Here is a 17,737-nt window from a genome sequence, read left to right as displayed (position 1 = left end):
TCAGCAGGATTTTCTGATGATGTTGTACATATGTTAGCCTTTGGAAATCCTAGGAGTTTATGGAAAATGTAACTTACGCTGTAATGGGTGTTTTGCTATCCTGTATAGTGCAGAGGTCCTTGAGCTTGTACTGACTGCTCTTTCTGATTGTATTGACTTAAATGGAGTTGAAGGCTCTAAACATGCTCATCAATCCTGGGAGGTATTCTTGAGGTAAAAGATGAAAGCAGGTGATGGATGCAGGGGCCTTTGAAAATGACATATATTGTGTTAAAAAAATTGCTCAGGCTTTTTAGGTTTCAACTGAGTAATTTCCTGTGAAATTGCAGTTGTTAAGGAAATAAAATATGATTATCTCTGTCTCTTTTGTTTCCACAGGAAACCAGTATTTTTTTTTTTTTTGTTAACACTGCTTCTGTGAAATGCTTTGTCTTTTTGGTATCTCTTGAAGGGTTTCATGAAAAAATATAAAGGAATGGAATGCATACTGTTTATAAATACAAATTGTCACCTCCTGCTTTTTTGTGTGAAATTAAGTAACCTAATTGGGGCAAGCTGTATGTGAAGTCATTACCTGCACCAAACAAGAATACATTGTCACTATATAGCTGAAGTTTTAGTGTTTGGTTGTTTGGGTTTTTTTTTAAACTTAGAATATTTTAAAATAATGATCAAGCAATGCAGATCATTGCTCAGGTTCTCAGCTGAGGTCTACCAGTGAAGCATCAGTAACTGCTTTGGGAAAGCTTTACCCTTCTGTTCTAGTGTCTAGACCTTCTGCCTAGAGCCTGACTGTATGTATTTTGTTCAGATTAAGTTTGAAACACTTAACTAGTTTCATATACACATCCTTAATATTTGGTGTACCATAAGTGGAACTCTCTTACATGTCTTGTAATACATACTAGACGGTAGTATTAAAACTGAATATGATGTGTAAGCTGAATTAGATTGACTAATCATTTTCTTTTTCTACTTTGCTGCAAAGTATATTTAGTGCATGAATTAGTGTGTGAAAGGTCTGATTATAGCAAAATATGGTCTTCACATACTATTTGAAGTGCCTTGAAGAGGTGAGGAGAAGAGATAATAACATGTATTCTTTTTTTTTCCCTAGGCCTGAAAATCCCAAATCTACAACACCAAATAAAAAAACCCAACAACAACATTCCCCCCACTCCCTTACACCATCTCTTGATGAATTGTCCCTCCATCTGGTGACAGTTAAAGCCCTATCTGGGACCTTGCTGCAAGCTCTCATCTGTTTTGGAACCACTCTCAGCAAAAAAAAAAGAAAAAAGAAAAGAACAAGAAGTTCTTTCATGTGAAAAAGACAAGACTGCTGTGACCTTGCTAACTGTTCATATTCCCTGGGTAGCAAAGACACTTAAATGATGACTTGTGTGAAGACAGACACAGTTACTTTTCTCTTCAAGGGTTTGACACAGTGAAACTATCACCAATCAAGTCAGAGAGCAGGCACGTTGCAAACACTCAGACCACATTATACTCTGTAAAGTAGTATCCATTGTTCTGAATGTAGTAGAACCACAGAACAGGAGTCTACAAAATCAGTGAAGTTTGGGGAAAATGGCCTGTGAGTTTAATCTAAACTTCCTTAAGGAATTGGAACGAGAGGCTGTTCTGGAAGTCCTGTACCGTGACCAGATGGTGAGAAATACAGAAGAGGAAAGAATAAGGTATCTGTTGTTCCCCTACTCCTGTATTTCTGTTCCTTTTTTCCCAGAAGTATTCTTTTTCCTCTTTGCTGTTCTTCCAAATATATTCCTTTTTTTCACTTGTTATTAGATCATGCCTTTTTATTCTTTGGGAAAACTAAGGGTTATACAGAGCCTCTTGGATTTACCATGCTATTGACTACTCTACAGTAAAGATGAGCAAATACTGTTCAGTGAATAATCTACTTGATGAATTTTACTTCTCAGCTTAATAGAAAATTCAGTTGCTGCCTGTATTGTTTTCTGTGAAGGCTTTATAGCAGTTTCATCATGTTCCTATGTATGCCTATAATAGCCCTGATAACACAGATCATGTTCAGATTTTTGGCTGGCTTATTTAACTTACCGTTGTGTCAAGGCTGGAGTTTAGAATCATTGGGTATGTGCTCATTGTGCTGAATCCATCACTGTCCCTCGTCACTAGTGTCAATAGGTGTCATTGGTTAGGAAAAAAATTCTATTTAATTATTTTACACTCTGCAAGTATCTCAGTCGTGAAGGATAAGGGATAATCCTCCAGCATTTGCTTTGTATCAGGGCTAGGGCAAGGATTTCCTTGCAGCTTGTACCCTGCTTTGTCATGCTGCAGCCCCGTGTAAAACAGGGTGTTTGTGTTGCTAAGTTAGAAATTTTTAGCCTCTTAAATGTAGAAACTTTAAGTTTGTTTACAGCAAACATTTATGTAAGTATTACTGGATACATTAAATGATTGTGAAAAGTAAGTAAAGGGTTATAAAAAAGTCTGAATTGGTTAGAAAATCCCTGACAACTGTTGATAATGTTTAAGCTAACACTTAAAAACATAGATCTTGATTACTAGTACATGTAATGGAAGCAAAGTTAATGAAAGGGAAAGGTTTTGATATTTTGGTCTGATGTGTTTTAACTTTCAGGTGATGCATTTGTTATGATTACTTTTACTTCATAGAAGATTTGATTCTTGGATAAATATGTTTAAAAAAAAAAATCAAATGAGAGGGAGCACCATTTAGTCTCAGTTTTCCTATGTGAATACATAAACATTTGCATACACAATCTCTGTGCCCTGCCCTGAGCGTGCATAACTGACAGGAGCAGAACCACATGTACACTAGACAATTGCTCTGTATGCACTCTTGTGGTTGCATATACAGTGCAAAAATGTGCTGTGTGTAGACACCTTCAGACAGTGCTCAGCTGAGGTTAAATTTGGGGACGTATCTTCCACTAGTAACGATACTGCACAATCAGGATATTAGCTTGTGACTTACAGTGGGGTTTTGGTCTATTTAATTTTTTTATCTTTTTTTTTTTTTTTTTTTTTTTTTGCCTGGGGGATTAGGAAACTGAAACTGCAGCTGCAGCAGCTTCGATGGAAAGGGGCAAGAAATGTAAGCCATGAATACCAGGAGAGATCTTGCGCGCGCTGTCAGAAATCGCTTGGGTTATTGATGAACAGAGGTGCAGTATGCAATGGGTGCAGTCATCGAGTGTGCTCTGAATGCCGTGTCTGCCTGAATCCTTACCTTTGGAAATGCACCGTTTGTTACGCTCATGGGTAAGAAATTTTACTGGTTTGGGTAAGTGTCAGTTTACACTGATTATGCAGTGGATGCACACTGGTTTTTGTGTGTATCTGTTGCTTTAAACAATTAAGGAAACAAAGCCTCTGGTGGAATGAAAACGTTGGATGAGTCCTGGTAGCAATGAAGTTGATAGGAATTTTGCATCATACTTCATGTAGTCAAAATTTCCCTTCCTGTATTTAGCGAAATGGATCCTCAAGGTAGGCCACAGACAGTGTAACAAAGGTGATAGTGGCAAAACACAGGAACAGCTGTTAGTTTCTGAACTTGTAAAGAACTCCTTCCCCTGACTCAATACTGAACCAGTGTTTCATAACAGGTTGCTGTGTTTTGGTGCATTATAGTCAGTTTCTTGACAATTTCCCAATCATTGTGTTGCCTCACACTACAGGAGTGAGGAACCTGTATTGATGAATAATTTGAAGTCATGTTTTATATAAATTTAGAAAGCAATAAACATTAATGACATTATCTGTAATTGTTTAAATGTGGTCAGGAATCCAAATTTATTTGCTTTGAATTAGTTGTTTTTTCTTTTACTATGTCACTTGCTTTTGTTTTCCAGGAAACAGGAAACAATCTTTCTTTTACTGTGCTGGTACAATTTTTACATCAAAATACTCCATCACAATCCTTCCTATTCATCAGAATATTTCTAAACCAAATGGTTTAGCTGTATTTTCACCTTTGATGAATAATTATATTATGTAGACAGAGAGAGATAGTTTTGAAAATGAATCAACAGCTGTGCTGGATGATATATATCCCTGTACAAAGGGCGAGGATTTGGGTGAGATTTTCCTTTATGCCAACACAAGATTAATGCACCACTTCACTCCCTCTTAAGATGCCAAAATGAGATTTAAATAATGCCTGAGAAATGTAAGGCAAGGTATTGGTCTTAAGCTAAATGAATTTCTACTACTAGTTTGAAGTAATTTTCTATAGTTTGGAAGAGACTATAAACTATCACTAAAAATATGTACTCCAAATCCTCAGTTTATTTTGCAATTTATACGTAAAATAGGCAGAGTAGCTCCATCTATATTTCATACAAAGCAATTGCTAAATTTTTATGCATACATTTCACTATCCGTGCTTCACTCTGTAAGTACTAAAAGGAAAGGTTAAAAAGTTAACTTTCTGTATCCTCCTCTAGATACCTCCCTCCACTTCCTCTTCTTTTAAATTGGTTTCCAGTTCTTTGGTGGCCACAGTGGAAATCCCCTCTAAAGAGTAGCTAGTTGTTAAGCTGCCTTGTATAGTGCTGTGCACCCTTAATTATTTCATAAGCTTGTCCAGATGTTTAATGGTAAAACCATGAAAGCTTTGTTTAAATGAATTAAAAGACATTTTTACTTGAGGAAATTATCTTATTGTCTTGCTAATACAGAGGAATTCTTCATCTGTCATTGAAATTCTCTTTATAGAAAAGAGACAGCACATTTGATCTTGTTTAGTCACAATGCAAAGTCGTTAGACTTCTTCCATTGCTTTTAGTGAACTTTACATCAAGGCTGCAAATCTCAAGAAGGGTAGGGAGTACTGCAGTGTGGTAAATGCTACTCAGTATCTTGTGTTTATCCCAGTGAGGGAAAAATAGGGTGACTAAGAAATGTAAGAGCTGATTTTCAAGTCCTGAGCAGCATACTTTTGAGTCTTGGTTACCACTAGAGTATATTTTCATGAAAAAAAACATTATCAGCAGTAGCACTACTGAGATTCTCTCCTAAAGACATGTTTGTAATGAACATGCTTAAATACCTCAGTGGAAGAATGGGCAGGGATAGGTGAACATTCGTTGTTTACAAAATAAGAAATTTAAAAAGCCTTGTGGACTGACAAAGTTTGTATCTTTCGCCTTGAAGAGGCATCTTTTACATGAATGGAGTTGGTATAATGTGGTTTTTTTAAAGGAATCATATCTTCGAGGAGTCTAGAAAGACACTTGCTTTGAAGGAGCTTAGTTTATTTTACCTGACAAGGATAGTTCTTTATCAGCTTCGTTGTCATGCTTTTGGTCATGGCTGAGCTTAATACACTCTATAGCTTAAAAAAAAAAAAAAAAAAAGGTATGTCCACCACATGTGTTTTCATCCTGTGAGTGCTGTGAGTGTGTAATCCTTACATGAGCCTATGTAGAACTGGAGATTAAACTCTGTGAAGATAACCATAGGTAGTGGGAAGAACATAAAGGGAAGGCTGGAGATGAGAATCAAGGCACTACCAATGCAGAGCCCTTGAAGATCTAGTGCAGCCAGAGATTTCAGGCATTTATTAGTTAACAGATGTCCATCCAAACTGAATAAGTGTTCTGTCTCAAAGTTATTTTAACTTAATTTTCAAACTCATCTGTGTTCAGTTATGCACAAGGATCTATGGCTAGGCAGGTAAATAAATAGTACAATCTACACAGGTAGTGATTTTTTTTAATATTCTGCATTGCTACTTGCAAAGGTATATTTTAAATTCCTAAAATGCCTTAAAATCAAGCCACAGAAAGAACAAACAGCATCCTACTTATAGTTTGTCTATTTTAACATAGAGTAAGATGAGGTGTGAAATGGCAGATCCAGGGGTTTTGTTGCCTGGCCTTTGGTGAATATCAGTATAGCTCTCATGTTTAGAGGTTTTGTTTTCTGAAGGAGGCCAGTCCTACATGAATTTACTGTCTGTATGTTGTTGCCAATTTCAAGGAAGCTTGGCAGACGAATGGTAGTAAAGAGATTAAGTTCATAGAAGGAAAATGAACTACTTGAGTAAAGAAGAAGGTTTAGCAGTGCCTGCACTAAGGAAATTTTTGCAGTGGGACTTCATCCTATAGTAAGCATCAGAAAATCTACAAGGAACAGAAATGTTATATATGCCCTAAAAATTAGTAAGACATTTAGATGAGAATTTGGAACCTGAAGACTCCAGAGAATGCCGTCCTCAGTTAAAGAATTTTTTGCTTCTTTAATAATGGATGAGTTCAGATTGCAGACTTCGTCTAGTTCAGTTGGAGACAACAAAATGCAAGAATCAAATCTGCTGAAAATCTGCTCTTGACAAAGCCATTTAGTCTGATATAATTTTATACTTGTTAATCATTACTTTTCTGATCCTGTGATCCTGGTGCCTATGTATGACATGGACACCACTGATGTTGGCCTCCACAAAATGGAGAGAGAGAGGCCATGAAGCCATCATACCACCAGAGTTGTGGAGCTCAGTGCTCCCTGGTAGCCATTCCAAGTTCTGCTTGGGAGCATATCCTCTATCGTTGACTTTCCTTGCTCCTCAGACTAGGCTGCAGCTGTAAGCAGTGGTGTCAGCACAAGTGCCTGGAGCTGTTATGCAAGTTGGTTGTGTAGACTGGAGTGGACCCAGGACTCCTGGCTTCAGAGCAGTGCCTTAGAGCCGTATGTATTGCTTTCCGTGGGCAATCCTGCGTAGCAAAAAGGAAAAAAAGTAATGGAGGAGAAGAATCCCTTGTTTGCAGACCCACAGCAAAATCAGCCAACGGAGTGAGCAGTCATGAAATCCTAGTTTTATGGCAGGATGAACAAGGATTGTTGGGTTGTTAAATGGTTATCAAACATTGGAATAAATACACTTTGGAAAACGTTGATTGAAATGTCTTTTGCTTGTTTTTCAGAGATGTGAAAGTAAAGGCTGGTGAATGGTTCTTTGAGGAACGAGCAAAAAAATACCCAGGTGAAGGTAATTGCTGGAACAGACCATAAACTGCCATGTAACGTGTAGTCCTCATCTAAGTGAAACACAGAATGTAGTCTGCCACTGTATTTAATGTTTCTTCCACTTGGTTAGAGATTTGTCAGAAATTATCATGCAGTGCGTCTGTCTATGCACTAAATAAAATGTGAACACAAACTAGCAGAATGCATTTGAAAGTATAATTTATTTTGTATGAGTAATAAGAATAAGAAAATTGCTGGCCATATCAATTTGAATTAATGAGCGTTTAAGGCTTCTGAAAAACACAATGACATGAAATAAATATAGAAACGTTAAAATATATGTGCAGGAAGCAAATGATCTTGCATCCATTGTTTGTCAAAGTTAAAACTTTAATTGTTTTCACTGAGAAAGTTCTAAAGCTTAATGAAATGACAAAATGGAATAAAGAAAAACATGTATATGTATAAATCAACAGAGAGCTAAATGCTTACTGTTTCTTTACTTTCAGCCAGTTGCACTATTGCCTTGTGTTCTGTCTTTTCACTGCAATTAAAAATACAAAACCCTAAAAGAAATTATAGAGGATGTGAATGGATTGCCCTATGGGGAATGTGTTTTGCCAACGAAGGGGCAGTTAGTCTTCACCTACAATGACTATGATAAGATGGAGAGGATTTTTGAAGCGCCACTTCAGATAGGCAACTATTTCACTTTGTGCCTGACTGTAGCTAAATGTTACAATTTCATTTCCAGTAGCTGCATGGTATCTAGACTTAAGAATAGCTGGTAAAAAGGAAAGCAATGGACCTTAAATATCTCTTGGGAAACTTAAATAGGAAAAAATTTATAAATGGAAGAATGTAATCAGGCGAATTTTGGGTAGTACGTATTCACAAAAGACAGCAGGTAGCATGTTAAGAAACTGAACTACAGTTCCTGCTAAAACAATTCATTTAAAATTTAAAAGATTTCACTGAATTCCATTCTAGCTAACACAATTTCTGATTTTAAAGTATTAGTTGACTAATCTTTTAAAGCATGGGTGTATCCCACAAACCATTGTTAATAATTTTTCCCTCATATTCTTTTCAGTAAGTCTAAAGCCAGTAATTTTAACAATCTCAGTTATTGGACAATGCTATGTTGTTCTCAGATGCTGAATCTGATACTGCAAGATACTGACTGTCCCTCTTTCCAGTAAAATGAATGAGTTCTCACCTTGCATTATCAAAGCTTTGTGGGTGCTTGAAGCATTTTGCTTAGTTACTCTAATGGTAATACTGTTGAAGTCACAAAGATCTAAGGTTATGCAGGAGATAAGCCTGTAGGGAGAAATAAGTTTTGTTTAGTTCCTTTGATTAGACCAACTGGTATAATTAAAGGGGTTAAAAAATGGCAAGCTTTTGAAACAGTAGCCGTAGTAGTTATGTACCGTTCAAGCCTGGAGAGATAGTGCCCTCTTTTGGTTTGAAAATATCCTACAGTGAATACTTGAGTTGTGTTATAAGTTTAACTGAAAAAATACATGTTACAGTGAAGTTTTCTCATGTTGCGGTGGAGGGGGGGAATTACATCGGTATGTCTTTTATTAATTTTGTGTAGTTTCTACCTAAAGAATAAAAATCATATTTTCATAAAAGTGGTAGTTTGCCTTGCTGGCTAATTACTTAAAAATCTAAGAAATCATTTAGTGCTGCAATGAATCAAGATACCAAATATTACTTAATAAGAGAGCAATAAGTCTGGAGTTCTGATTGAAATTTGTAACATCAATAAGTTGATTATTGTTTCTACCACCACCAAAGTCTGCTGCTTATATGTAAGTAATATGTAATAATTAATGACATCTTCCGCAAAGCATAGATCACATGCTGCTTTCTGTATTAGGAATGATTAGTGACTAAAGCCACTCCAGATATTTTCAGTTGGCCATTTGTTACATGCATTTAGCCCTTCTTTCTGTTGGCAATCACTCAGGAGCAAACTACATTTTTATGAATCTTCATTGTTTGTGCCTGATGGAGTGCTTGCTCCTTGGTGTTCTTAACATGTGGCTGTTCACCAGAGGAATGTGACATGGTTGCTATTTCCCCACAGGGATGGCCTTCACAAAGGGTTTTGCTCGTGTTTGTGAGCTAGTCATGTGTTTTCATGACTGTTCAGGTCTCTAGTAGGAAAAGCGAGAAGAATTTTTCATGAGATTCAAGAGATGACCGTGTATCTACTCTTGTACACATTTTCAAGCTTTCCACAGTGTTTGAGTTTTATGGTTGAAGTGTGCTTTAGTGCAGTGGGCCCGTGCGTTACCTGCCTCCTAGACCTCAGGAGGCTGAGAGCACTTTGCAACCTGTAGAAATGGACCTGTTAGCATCCGTCCATGAGTGTCCTCAGCATTTGTGAAGAGCTGGTCTGAACATGTCACCTGTAAAGAGGTGAAGGTGAAATCATGATAGAGTTTGTGATACAGGAGAAACTTGCGTGTTGCTTGGCATGTATGCTGATAGGTCAGGTGGGAGCTGATTTCACTCCTGACTTGCATGTGCATGAGCTTCTGTAAATACAGACCAGTTCCTGAAAAGGCACTGATTTTAAAAAGTATTATACATATGTTACTAACTGACCTTTGAGTGTTGTTTTTTTCTCCTTCACAGACAGACATGAAACAGTTGGTGCAAAGCTCTTGAAATCTTATCAGAAACTGAGGTAAGACTGATAAAAGGACAAATGGTCCTAGGACACTGAGAGTTTGTATAAGTGATAAATTGTACATTACAAACCAGCCATCAGTTTATATCTTTTTATTATGAAAAACAAATTTCAATACTTTTTCAGTGTAGAAAAACTGTCACTTTTATCTCTCAGCAATCCATAGAAAAGGTCTCAAGTACAAGAGTACTATGGTTAGGGTAATAGTTTTTGATTTACTTGAAATGATGTGCAGTATTTTTGTTAGATCTGCTTATATTTTTTTGCAGACTTACAAAGATTTACACCATTGTCTTTCAAATTTACACACTACTAGGATCCTAACTAGGGCTGCATAAGGGCTTGCTTTTGCCTAGATGTGGTAAAAGAGAATCAAAAAGGAAGTTCACCAGCTGCCTTTAGGGTTGTGATTATGCTGTGATAACAGAATCAGTCAGATAACAGTCAGATTTTTTCACAGACCGGGGCTATTTACAACAGGTGAAATGGCTGGAATGCTGTAAAGGGGCTGTAACAGGTTTGGGCTGAGGCAAGGAAGGATCCTTTTAGTATTGTAAATAGACGACTGTTTTCTGAAAACATCTCTGAAACAGAGATGGAGTGTGTTGCACAGGAATTGTGTTTTAACACTCTGGACACAGATTGTAATACTGCCAACGATATAGAAATCTAGAAAGCCTCTCTTAAATTAGGTCTTCATGATTGTTTTAAATTAATAATTCTGCCTAGAGCAGCCCAAGATTGAGGAGATAGAAAGATGGCCCTAATTCTTATGAACAGGCAATAAACCTGTGCTGCAACTCTTAAAGACACAGGATTTCAACCCAGATCTTTAGATTACAGGAACAACAGAGAATAAAGATACTGTGCATGAACGTGGTTTATTTATCTGTCTATTAGCATAATATATTAATTGTTGCACTGTTTATTGTCTCTTGATTTTCTAGCAAAATTTCTGTCGTACCTCCAACTCCACCTCCTTTCACAGAATCCACATCAGGAAGCAATGTGACGGTAAATGTACATATTTGCAAAATACACATATACATGCACCTCTTACGGTGTCATTCATATGAAAAGGCCAGCCACAGAAATGCAGTAAATAGCAACTGCATAAATACAACTACATAAATGTAGCCTTATGTTCCTTTGTAATTTTTTTATGCTGCATTGGTAGGAGAGAAAGGTCAGAGTCTATCATGAAGGGTGTTTCAAATTAGTTTTCAGTTTTTGAGAGAAGTAATTAACCGCTGTACTTGGCACTAGAATACTGAACCCAGTTTTTGGTGCGTCACTACAGGAAGGTTGGACTGAGATCTCCTGAGCTCCCCTGCAGCCTGAAGGAACCCATGATCCTATGATATTCAATAGTCATTTATAAAGCGATAATTCCATGTGTTGCTTTCACTACTGAGTGAAAAACAGTGAATATGATGGTTGCCTTTGCATTACAGTTTCTAGTGGACAAAAGAGTGGGCGTGGCTCAGAACTTGTCAAAATCGTGCTAAATGACTATTTTGGTTCATTTTGGACTGGGTCCTCAGGCCCTGGTTTTGAAGCTGGGTGCAATTCTGTAAACATTCTAATATGTGTTTTACCTTGAGTTTGATGAAAACTCTTTGATTCAGAGGCACAGGAGCAGCTGTAATAGGTAAGACTTTCTTATTTGAAGTATTAAATACATTATAAAAAATCAGTGATGTAATTAGTTTTATTTATGAAATTGTTATGTGATCTTCCTACTTATCTATCAAAGAGTATGGAACTGAAAAGATTATTTCCCATCTTCATACATTGGTGTGACAGTTTTCAACCATGTCAATATATGTCCTCAGATGTATTTGTCTACAGACGTGAGCAAAGGGCTGCAGCCTTACTGTCTGATTGTTATGTGGTCTGTAGATATGTGATCATGGAAACTTTAAAACAGCAAATATTTTGTGTTTTCTTACTCTTGGCATCTCCCATTTGCAGGAACTCAGTCAGTCTAAAAGTTTTAATAAATCTGTGGAAAACTTGTTTTTGTCTCTCGCAACACATATAAAAAGTAAGTAGCTTTCAGTGCTTTGTCATTCTAGAGTTACATAGTCAAATGTTTCAATTTTTTGGCCAAATTGTTGGGCAAAAAATAGTTATAAACAAAGGGTGTTGAGTAATGGCTGAAATGACTAATGCCAACCTGAAAAATAATACAGTAATTCTCCTTCAGTATTCTGCTAGTTGTTTAACAAGCTGATGATACCAACCCAGAATGCCTTTCTTGTAAAGATGTGAAAAGACTGTATAATGTTATTTTTAAGTTTACTGAGTGTTCAGATGCAGTATATTTAACTCAGGTTACCACGGAGTAATAACCACTTTCTACTGTAGTGACCTTGATGTTATCTATCTGACTGAACCCCAGCTGACACTGTCAAAGAACCTGTCATGTAATGGATGTAGAGTTTAATATTTTCATTCACTGACAGTTTTCAAGAGGACTTCCTTCCTCTTTCTCTGTCTGTCTGGTTGTGTGGGGTTTTTTCAGTGCATACTTATAAGAGCCAGCCAGTGCTAACAACTCTTTTTTCATTCTGATACTTTTGGCTCCTTCCATTCACTTATGCTGCCTGCTGTGCTTTAGAGTGCAGACTGTGTATGCACCTCTGAGGCTAACTACAATGGGGACAGCCTGTCTTTTGTGAAGAACAGATTAAAGGCATCAGTGACCAGATGAAAACAACTTCTGAGCCTCATGAAGATTACAGGGGCTTGCAGATTTGCATGTATTTGAGCAAACCTTAGTGTTTGCTTACTAGCTTCATCTTAGACAACCCCAAATGTGAGATTAGACCTGGATAAATTTGGCTTTAGTGCCTTTCTGCCTTTCCCCCTACCTCTTGTCTTAGCTCTTGTTTGGTCTTTCCTCTAATTTCTTCCACCCATCCTAAAGGCCTGTTCTCCTTTAACTACACAAATTTAATGCTGTGTCTGTGTGAACACACATTAGAGCTATGCAGAGACGCAATGGCTGTCTCTCCAGAGAAGTGGGTAGGCTTTGTTACTGAAAGCAGATAGCTGAGGCAGCACAGAATTTGAAAAAAATTTATTCTGCTTTCTGTTAGTTTGAAGCCTGGTCATATCCCACAGTTACTGGTAAAGACTGTCAGGACTGCAGCAAGCTAATTTAATAGTTCACTGCTACCAATGGAAGGGCCTACTACTCCCACATCTGTCTTCTCTGTTTCTGGCTATATGCTACCATCATATAACTTGAATTCGTACCAGTGTTTCTGGACCCCTTTGGAAACTGATTTAGCCAATTAGAATGGCAGAACACTAACCCAGACAAAATACATAGGTACGTTTCTGCTGGTTTAGTGAGTTAAATAGGCTCAAGGTAGGGTGTATATGTTAGAGCCTGCACAACAGAGAGTGCCGGTCCATGTGGCCAGGAGCCAGGGAGTGAGGAGGGAAGAGCCAGTGGCTGCTGAGAGGAATGGCAGCAAGTTGTTAGCTCAGTGCACCTGTATGTGAAACCCCCACTTGGGTGCTGTCATCCTCAGTTAGGGTAGAACCTTTTAATTTGTGAGGAAATAACAGGCTGTTGCAATCACTGAAGTCAATAATTAAAGTGTAGGAAGTCTTACAGAGGGAAAGGCTTGGGCTTCTTGACTTAAGAAAACAATGCTCTCAGACAATATGGCCTCTTAATAAAGCCTGGTACTGCACTGATAAATGCTTTCGGTCACGAGTGTCTAAAGTTAGTATTCTATATCTTATCTAGATAAAAATGTCCTGGTTTGCAGAGGTATTTAATACACCCAGCTCTTGTGTGTAAATAAACCTGGAGAACCTTGTTTATGCCTCTGATTCTGTCACTGGAGCCAGTGTGTGTGTGTGTCTGAGAGCAGCAGGAACAAAGGATTAGCATGTGCAGCACAGTGCCACTGAGGTACAGTCTGTTCTTTATGCTGTTACCTCCTGTTCCAATGTGGTTTGTCAGTATCAGAGATTATAATGCAATGGTTGCCATTTGGTGAATGTAAAATGAGTTGCTGGTTGTAGTTTTATTTGCAGTGAAAAATCGCCCTTGGCACTAGAGATAGTGTCCGTCTTTGACCATTTGGGTACAGAAGCCAAAGGAGGAATAGATATGAAAACTGAACAATCTCTTTTTTTCTCACACTAACCTGTTCTGTAACCTGTTCATTTCAAGAGAGTGTGAGGCAAGCTTGTGTTTCTGCTTCTACTGCTGGTCAAGCTACTCAGATTGTATCTACTCTATTAGATCTCTCACTCCAGTTTCTTTTATGATCTTTGTTTTCACTGTGTATTTTAAAAACCTGCTTTCATTTATGGTCAGAGATGACTTAATTGAGCCTGCCTATGGATATGTCACATGATGTACATAGAGTACAGTAAACATCTGAGCACTGATTGCTGCTAAGAACAAAACTAACCCAAAGTGGCTTTAAAAATCACACTTAAGAGTGCTGTTGTTTTTGAATACCATAATGACATATTGTCAGCTGTCTGAGGTTCCTCTACAGAGGGTCATGTTGTGAGAGAAATATTTATTTCTTCTGTATGAATTAAACATATGATAGCTATTTCATGTACCACTTACAAGTTATTAATTCTTCATGAGACACACTCTAGGATTTACAACGAAGTATCTGCTGCTAAGCCTGCTAGTTTTCAACTTCAGAAATCACAGATGAGTGCTGCCCTTCCCTTTAAGTGAAGTTCTGACTGTACCCTGAGGAATAAGAAGCAAAAAGTGGTGCACTAAATGTCCAATTGTCCTATAGATTTATTTCACAAACTAGATGTTACTGAAGTGCTGATTCAATAAGGTGCTTACATATGTACATAAGCTCATCCATATAAGTAATGTTATTGTAGTCAGTGAGGACTACTCGTGTTTTTAAAATTATATGTGGTTTGGGACCAGCGTATGTAATATCTCTCCTTTTATCCATATTTTGGATAAATTTTTAAATATTTTCCAATATGCTCTGCTTTCTAACTTCCACTGTTGTGTTGCTTTATGTTGTTATAATGATCTTGCTTTTATTCTGAACCAAACCAAACTGCTTTACAAATCAAACTAAATACAGGGACTGTAGTAGCTACTTCTGCATGGAAACTATATTTGATAGCATACAACAATTCCGTGCAGCAGCTGTAATGATAGGAAACAAGGAGTATAATTTCCAGTTGAAACAGCAGGAAAGATTTAGGTAGGCAAAAAATAATTACAAAAAATGGGACAAGCACTTGTGTTCCCATCTGTTTCTTAATCTTAGGGGATCAATACTGAAATTGCAGGATGAAAGTTTGAAAGCTACAGAATTAGCCTATAAATCTAAAGGATTGCTTGCAATGTTTGGTTATAGTGACTTCTCTCTTTATTTTCCCTTCAGAAATCTCTAAGTCTCAGAATGATGTGGCTGACAGATGTCTCCTAACCACAGATTATGGGCAGAACATGGAAAGACGGAAGCAAAGAAGGAGCCAGTCTGACACTGCCATCAACATTACAAGCAGGGTAACCATATTATTATACACAGTCTCTAACTGTAAGGGCTATTTCAGGAATGGAACATATTTATACAAATAATGACTTACACAGTGGAATTTTACTTTTTCTATATGAGCAGGGCTTAGCTGATTGTCATTGACCATGGCCAGAACTCTGATTCTTCACAAGGTTTTTGACTGAGTCTGCACACTTGATCTCAGCCCAGAGCTGAAATGTTAGACTGAGATTTTACAAAGACCCTCGCATAGGGAGGGAGAGGGTGTGTCATTTTGCTCTCACATGCTTCCACACTCTCTTGAGGCTGATTGAGGTCTGCTCTGTGTGATTGTTGGGCTGGAGGGAGGTGCTCTGTGTCTTGTCCTCCTGCCACTGTTGCTGATGAACAGGACCAAGCCATGAACATCCAAAACCCCTCCTGACACTTTCTGAGCACTTTTTAATTTGGCAAGGAGAAAACGTTGACTGCTGTTAGTTGTTGGGCAATTTCCCTTTTCCTTTTGCTTTGGTTACAGTCTCTAGCGTTCAGTGTTTTCTTGAGTAGTTTGAGAAAAACCCAGTCATCTGTTTTTCCACAAATTGTGCAGGGTTGAAGATGATGTCACAGAAGATTTGCTTTAAAGTTACATTCAAGATTTTGTTTTGTACATTTTCATCTCTCAAGTGACTGAACTTTGTCCATACTCAATTTTCCATATAGTAGGTACTTACTGAATCGCCTCATCTGAATGAGGTAAATGTGGTCTGCTAAGTGCCTGAATTAGATGCTGAGAAAAGCTTTTGCTTTGGGCCAGACCTCATGGCAAATATTACTCACAGGTCCCTTGGTGCACACTTTTCACTTTCCTCTGAAGTGTTAGGTGTTGATAAATGGAAAAGACAGGATGTCAGACCGCATGGACTTATGGTTTGAATTGGCCCAGCAAGGCCTGTGCACTCGGTGAAACTAATTCTGGTATTTTTGTATGCAATTGTATTGTAAATAAAATTGGCAACCCTTATTAACTACCTGAGTCCTGCTTTCATTGTGACAAACCACATTTCAGTGTTACTTTACCTATTCTGCTGGCAGAGCAGTGCTCTTAATGCATCAAAAAACATCAGAGTTGGAGATAATATGAACTTTAACTATGCTTTGTTGCATGCTGATCACACACAGCCTGTCATGTTTAAAAGATGGATATGGATTCCTTGGCTTGTGAAATGTATTATTAGGAGATTCCAAATTATTAGGCTATTCCAAATTATTTGTGTGGGGTTTTAATTGCCCATTTAAAGATTAGGACTTAATTTATGTCTACCCTTTGCATTACAGCTTTTGAAAGAGATTTCAATGTTGTTTGTGTGTCAGAGCTCTATTTCTATGAAGTCAGGGAGCTTTTGTTTCATCCAAACCAGCTAGACTATATTTAGGCTAGAATTTTAGTTTTGCTAGAATTACTGTTGATCTTTTTTTCTTGTGAATGTTGTCTTTGCCATTCAGGTTTTTTAATATTGAAAGGAATTTTACTCAGCTGTCCCTGCACTTACATGATGGCTTTTTGTATCTTTACTGTGATTTTAAAAATTATTTTAAATCACTGTCAATGGCAGTATTGCATTATTCTTCCTTTTTTTTTTCTTTTCCATCTTTGTTTTCATTTAATAAGGGTAGACCCTTATTAAAGGATCCTTACTAGAACTATGCCTTAAGTTTAGGGACAGAACACGTTTTAAATTACACTTGCAAAACAACTAATTACTCAAATTTATAACAAAATATGGTGTAGAAATCTTACTTGTCATGATTTCCACCCCAAAAAGAACTTTCATTTTCAGAGAATGAATTGAAACAGTTTTTTTTTTTTCCACCAGAAAGTGTGCATTTTTCTCCTGGGAATGACTGGGAAGTAATAGCTGTTAACTCTGCCATTTTGAATGTGCAGGGTATAAGACTGGAGCACCACTTCAGTCTCAGGAGCAAGATGTGTATAAGTAAGTTTTCCAAATGTGTGATATGCTCTGGGCTTGATTCCTTCAGATTAAAGTTGAAAGGGATTATATTTAACTTCAATAATAGTGAAAAAACAATCCAATGGCAAGAACTACCAACCAGTGTAACATCTGGATTTAGGAAGTTAATTGAGTAGTGTTTTCTAGGGCCTCACAGCACTAGAATCTCTAAGTTCATTAGAGGAACTGCAATTATACCTGCCTCACTGGGAGAATAAGCAGACAGGCGCAAGCTTTGGAAGCTGTTTGTAGTGCGTAGGTAGCTGTGGGTTACTCCTCCTGTGACAGCGGATGCATGCTGCTGCAGAGCTGGGCTAGGTGGGAGTCTTGCTTATGTGACCCGATGCTAAGTTTAGCACTGGTAGTTATGTTGCCTCATCAGTCACTTATATTCTGTTTAACACAATAGAGAATTTGTTCTGATCCAAGTAGTAGCTAAAATTCAGTGTGTAGTTGGTTGTTTTGGTTAGCGAGTGAAATTGGTGGTGTTTCAGCTTTTCATAAAGCAGAAAACAATTTCTCTGCTGAGA

At 37.5% G+C, this 17,737-nt stretch overlaps 1 protein-coding gene across 1 annotated transcript in view; it reads left to right on the top strand.

Annotated features, from left to right (window-relative positions):
- The first annotated feature begins 1,590 nt into the window (after positions 1–1,590).
- Positions 1,591–17,737, top strand: part of SYTL3 (synaptotagmin-like 3) — a 28,980-nt gene continuing 12,833 nt past the window's right edge. Inside the window, exons 1-7 of the mRNA XM_010284899.1 lie at positions 1,591–1,700; positions 3,061–3,276; positions 6,942–7,006; positions 9,637–9,688; positions 10,639–10,711; positions 11,666–11,738; positions 15,100–15,224. Coding sequence (XP_010283201.1) covers positions 1,591–1,700; positions 3,061–3,276; positions 6,942–7,006; positions 9,637–9,688; positions 10,639–10,711; positions 11,666–11,738; positions 15,100–15,224 — 714 coding nt within the window. The remainder of the gene's footprint in view (positions 1,701–3,060; positions 3,277–6,941; positions 7,007–9,636; positions 9,689–10,638; positions 10,712–11,665; positions 11,739–15,099; positions 15,225–17,737) is intronic.

The sequence above is a fragment of the Phaethon lepturus genome, unplaced genomic scaffold, assembly GCF_000687285.1.
Source record: "Phaethon lepturus isolate BGI_N335 unplaced genomic scaffold, ASM68728v1 scaffold8604, whole genome shotgun sequence".
Taxonomy (NCBI): Eukaryota; Metazoa; Chordata; class Aves; order Phaethontiformes; family Phaethontidae; genus Phaethon; species Phaethon lepturus.
Note: the sequence above shows the minus strand (reverse complement) of the source record. Positions and strands in the feature narration are given on the sequence as shown.